Genomic DNA, 5914 nt, shown 5'->3' with positions numbered 1-5914 from the left:
CGCGTTGCTGTGAAGATTAAGTTTAGTTCTCTAGTTTTTCCACTGCGTGTAAGTTTTATTTTGTTATTTTTGTAAGACGTGAAACTGTGTCAAATTGCCATCTATGTACTCTGGTTGATGCCTGGACAGAGGTTAAATACACAGATAGCTGGTGATTCAGGTTATCGAATCCGTGGGCGCGACAGTTGTACCTGTATAGAATGTACAGATTAGAAAGCGAAAGTCAAATTACACCACCTTGCTCATGTAGCGTCTATTTTATGATAATGATTTCATTTCAAATGCATTGTTTCACAAATTATCATTTCTATCAGACAAAATAAACAACAGAAATAGAAATTAATATCCAATCCGTTTATCATTTCTTACAAAGAAAACAAGATTACAACGACACGATAGATATGCAGTTGCTGTCTTAAGCCTAGCTAAAACACTCCCCTTGTCTCGACGACCTAGCCGATCCACCGAGTCCTAAGAGAGCAGTGAAGACTGTCTGCTCGGCTCCATAGACGGCACAGAGCCAAGAAACACACAGACACAATACACGAGGACGCGTTGCGGCACGAGCACAGACCGGCGAGCGACCGACCATGGCGTTTGCTGCTCTGTCCTCGCTCGCGATGGTTGCCAGCTGCTCTGCCACGGGTAGAGCTGCTGCGGCAGTTGACGTAATGCAGGGAATCACTTCTGCCAAGCGTGCTGTTCCTCCTTCCTTGACCCTTCTGTCTTGCTGCTCCGTCCATAATGCAGGGAATCACTTCCACAAACTGGGAGGGCCTGAGCCCATTCAGCATCAACCTTTGTTACTTTCATTTTGACATACACGGATCCTTGAATTATTTTAGGGTCTTCTTATGTGTAGTGAAAGGGTCTGATCGTCGTCTTTAAGAACTCATAAGCAAATTCACGACTGTAAAAAGTGAAAAATGTGTGTTACTTCAGATAGCGTGAAAAAAAAAAATGTAAGCTGCAATGTGTTGGTAATGATCGTGGGTAAAAAATATGCAGAAATCAATAGTCCTGCCCGTTAGTATATTTCAAACTTTTTTAGCCTCTAAGAAATATAAGTACAGTTAATAGCATGAGGCCCAACAATTGAGATGGACAGATTCCTACTGAAGTATTGGATATGAACCGATATATTTCGAAATGTGGTTGTGTAAACCTTTGATTATGGAAAAAGGTTGAAGTTCCCCAACACTGCAATGCGCTCATCTCAGGTCAAAGATACAGAAATAAAGGATTGATCCGCAGTCAGTATTTGATTTATAAGGCTCAATAATAATAAAGCATACAGCTGATTATGTCCATGTCTGACATTTAATATTTTTTTTCACACGCAATAGGTAGAGAAAGGCTTAGTATGTGACACAACCGAAATCCCCGAAAACCTTTATGTTTCTGAGGGCAAGAAATGAAGTTAAGAAAAAAAAAAGAAACGGAATTCATACTTGCAAGCATTACAAGAAAAGGAGTACAAACACAACAAGTAAGAACGGCTAGGTTTTGGAAGAAATACTAATGACACGAGCATGCCTTTCCATAAAGAACGCAGAAAAAGGTGCACGCGAGAGGGCGAAAGCAAGACCCGTTCGCATACCTTTGGCATTTGATCAACGAGATGTTCTATCTCTGAAGATGTTGCCACAATTTTTGGATCTTTCACCCACCTACTACTGGTGATAAAAAGGTTTCAAACCTTCACCGGAAGGAAATGGAAGACAAACAACGGTACAGTATAGTTTTGCTCACATTTTGTAGTTCAATGGCCAGGCAAAACTCAATCACCAGACCCTTCGTTTTATAGAAGGGAAAGGGTAAAGCATATTCCATTGGTGCACTAGACAGGGTCCATGCATGCACTGGATGAAGGAAGCATGGGCCTCTGGCTGCTGCAAACGTAGTGAATGAAGAAGTTGCACTAAACTACCAGTCTGAACCATTCTGAAACTTGTGTGCCTCTTTGATTTTCCAGGAACATAGGAATGGCAAATGTCACAGAGCAAGGCTGCAGTTACTCCGACATTTCAGCAATGCATTTCTTGTACAGTTCCTACTGCTCACATACCACTTCAGTTTTGTTTCGCAAACTGGCAAGTGGCTACCAATTACAAAATCGATCTGTCTTTCTATTAGGTCCTAAAATTCTCTAGAGACCCGACTATAGATAAACCAACCCAGCTAATGAACCATAGATAGTACCATGTAAGTTGAAACTTACCCATGGTGAAAGGAACCAAACTAGCCAGTCCAATTGCACAAATCAACAACCTAGCACACCATGTTGGTGTTACAACCAATGTTAGAGATCCTAAAGTCAAATATGTTCATTATCATAATAGAGCATGAAATCAGGGTAGTGATCTCAGGCTTGCTGCCGTACAAACCATAATGAATCTGGTGTAGTTGTGCAGAAGGATATCACTTATGCTAGGAGGCATCATTATATGGTAACTCGCAAGCAGCCATCTGATTCTTTGACTTCACCTTCCCAAGCATCTCAGCTACTGTCCTGCAGCGACATTGCTTTCCAGGACGGATGACATCCCCATAGACAGCCATCTCAATCACATCAAGCTCTTTATCTGACAAAGAAAAAACACTATCAGATTAAACTTGCATGTCGTACGAAACTACCATGGTAGGTTTTTCATGCTAAATAGAGTTGGCACAACAGTTACGTTCGATTAGAGATTCAGTTGGATCTCTTGATTCAGCAATGAGAAGACAACTTAAGATACAAAAATAAATAAGAGCAGTCACTTTTTATCCTCTGGTCAAAGCAGCATAGTTTGCCAAAACAAACACATGAAATAGATATTATCTGAAATTACTTGTTTATTATTACAAAGTCATGATTGTTTTGAAATTTTATGGCTAGTTGAAAAAGTACAATTTTATAGCACCTTGCTTTGTCATGTGGGGTAGTCACTACCAGCGCCGAAGCAAGCTGGATGGTGCTCAGCCGCATGCATAGCAAGCAACGCCAATCAAGGAATAGTCTTTTGGAAAGAATCAAACAAGGAAAGAGTTAATTTAGGAGGAATAATGGCATTTCCTTGTATTAAGATGGCCACAAGCCAATATAAACTATGTATCCAGCCTTGCTAAAGGCAAGCAATATCAATCAACTTTTCCTAATCTCCCTCCTCTCCTAATCTCCCTTCTTCCACCATTAGGCGTACAGGGAAGGTCCCTGACACCTCAACCGAGCTGGGCTACGAACTGCGTAGCCGCGGTCCGGCTATCCTCGGCACCGACGCGCTTGACATGCTTATAGACAAATGCATCATGATCCTAATTCTTCACAGTAACGAAGCAATTTTTCAAAGAAATTGTTAATAATGGAATGAGGAATGAACAATTCTAAAGAAAAAATTGTAATCTAGCTCTATAGAATTGTTCTCAGATGGCTCAGAGGTAACTTGTTTTATATTGATAACAGTGCAGTGCTACATCCCCACCTCTGCAAATTTAATTTCATTATTTCAAAGAACATCGAAACATACACAACCAATAATACGTGTAACGCATAACAGAACATCTATTACAATCCATCTATACCATTTAATTGCTAAGGGAGCAGCATACCAATGGGCATATAAGCATGTACAGCAGACCAATGACATTATGAAAAATCATGCATTGCATCTTGCAAGCTGTTTATTCTGTTGAAAATAAGAAATCAGAGGGACTACTACACACATTATAAAGATCCATGGGAGCAAATGAATCGCAATATCACTTAACTCACCAGTGAACTTGATATCACAAGAAAATCCCTGCATTTCTGCCTGCTCTATCCATGCTTTATCAGATTTTGACCGATTCACCCTTGTCTGAAGAATCTGGCAATTGTCAACAGTAGACTCCCCTCCTAAAGCATGACAAAAATTCAATTCCAGTTCCAGAACAATCAACGTGAGAAAATCTGAGTATAACGGAAAACAAATTGTACAAATAACAGAGAAATAGACAAAGGGTTGGAAGATGACTTTGTTACAAACCTAGTGTCCAACCTACAAAGTAAAGTAGGGCCAGCACTGATCCCAAATTTAGCACAATTTTGAAGAATATGCATCAATTTTCAGACCTGGTAATTATAAACTAAGGGATGCTAACAGCAGAACAGTAAAACATATCAGTATAAAGCAGGGAATCTTAATAGCGTCAAAGACAATATTCTAAGCATTGAATCGTAAAGGGCCTTTCTCATCCGCAAAAGACAATTTCCGGGATGAGGGACTTGCCCATTTTTAAGTTGGACCCTTCCACAACATATGTGAGGTCCAACAATCTCGCCTTGTTTGTTCTCCTTAACCATACAACTACAGACTCTCGGCCCCATATGCACCCACCGTTTATGGCGTTCACACAGTAATGTTCACATGCCAATTTGTTGAAACAAAATGCCTTTTCATCCCAAAAGCTAGCCTATGAAGTGGGACTGTTCCAACATCAATATCAGATTTTATTTCGGTAAAGCCAATAAATAGTATGTGTGCAGTTATCAAAGGAGTGGAGTAGAACTCTTGCAACTTGCAGTTTTGTATAGGCATTAGTTTGAAAACCACAGGTGCGCTCCATATATGGTATTATGTTAACAATTCATAGTTAAATTAGACAAGCAAAGGCTATATAAGTACCAAGTACGCTGATTTGAACCAAGTTGTTCCAGCCTTTATAACAAATAACTGATCTGAACCAAGTCTTGGCTTAATATTCAATAATGCTGATATGAATACTCACAAATGATAGAAATCCAAAGAAAAATACACCCTTCTTGCTTAACATGGATTGCTAAATCTTACATGATATTGTTGCACTTGCACAGCCATCTTTACGGATTGGAGAAGCCATCTCCCCCTAATTTAACTAAACATAAATGATTTACTTAGTCAAAATAAAAAAAATATACGGCATTACAGATTCCAACTATCATCTACTGACCCTCAGGAGATTAGGCTAAAATTTCTCCATCTGAACTCACCTGTACACCCATTTCCGATTTGAAACATCCCAACCTTAATCTAAATGTTCTTCTGAATAAAACAAAATGAGTACTCTGTACTCATCTGCGGATGAACTGAACTCAGCGACAACTCTTCCAATACTTAATCGAGCAAAACTAGTCCGAGTATCCAACATTGCAACTACACCGCGGCAAGCAAACGCATCAGAACCCTACAGGCTACAGATACGAACTTGACGGATCGACCACCACCTCTCCAAGCAAGAAACGAAAAACTTGGGGATTCTCCCTAAATCGAGTGGGCAGAAAGGGACGCACCTTTGGAGAAGGGGACGATGTGGTCGTACTCGTAGCAGAGGCAGCCGTGGCAGCTCCAGAAGCGGCGGCACACGACGTTGCCGGCAGCGTCCTGCCGCCACCGCTCCGGGTGCCGGCCCATCACCGCCGCCGCCTTCCGCCAGCACGCCGACCGGGTCTTCTCGTCGAAGGACCTCGGCCGCTCCTTCTCCCTCGCCGCCGAGCTCCCGCCGCCGGTCCCCTCGCCGTCGAGGTCGCGGCGGGGAGAGGAGGGAGCCATTCACCCCAGCTGCCGCAGCTTTTCTTTCGGCTGGTATATTCGCGTTTTCATTTTTTTTTTAAGTCCAAATACCCCCTATGATTTGAAAAAGTCGATGCAGCACCCTGAACTCTAATCCTACTATATGATATCGTTTATATAACACTTAAAATGGTTTTGCATAGTAATTTTTATTTAATTTACGTTGGATGAGTATGATTACGTGATAAAAGGGTGAAAACGGGTCGGGTTCGGTCAGATCTCACCCTTACAAATGAATGATTAATATAATACTGATATTATATCACTGTATAATATAAATTGATAACCGATGATTGACAATACGTGAACATGCCATACGAGTTATCCAAAACCTGAGCAGCTCT

The 5914-nt window shown here is 41.1% G+C and overlaps 1 protein-coding gene across 1 annotated transcript; it reads right to left on the bottom strand.

Annotated features, from left to right (window-relative positions):
- Positions 1-2108: 2108 nt before the first annotated feature.
- Positions 2109-5615, bottom strand: LOC127753509 (uncharacterized). Its single transcript, XM_052278995.1, has 3 exons — positions 5291-5615; positions 3755-3877; positions 2109-2585 (listed from the first exon to the last, which is right to left on the bottom strand). The coding sequence occupies exons 1-3, from the start codon at positions 5547-5549 to the stop codon at positions 2431-2433; spliced, it is 537 nt and encodes a 178-aa protein (XP_052134955.1). The 5' UTR covers positions 5550-5615; the 3' UTR covers positions 2109-2430.
- Between the last annotated feature and the right edge of the window lie 299 nt (positions 5616-5914).

Source organism: Oryza glaberrima, chromosome 10 (genome assembly GCF_000147395.1).
Source record: "Oryza glaberrima chromosome 10, OglaRS2, whole genome shotgun sequence".
Taxonomy (NCBI): domain Eukaryota; kingdom Viridiplantae; phylum Streptophyta; class Magnoliopsida; order Poales; family Poaceae; genus Oryza; species Oryza glaberrima.
Note: the sequence above shows the minus strand (reverse complement) of the source record. Positions and strands in the feature narration are given on the sequence as shown.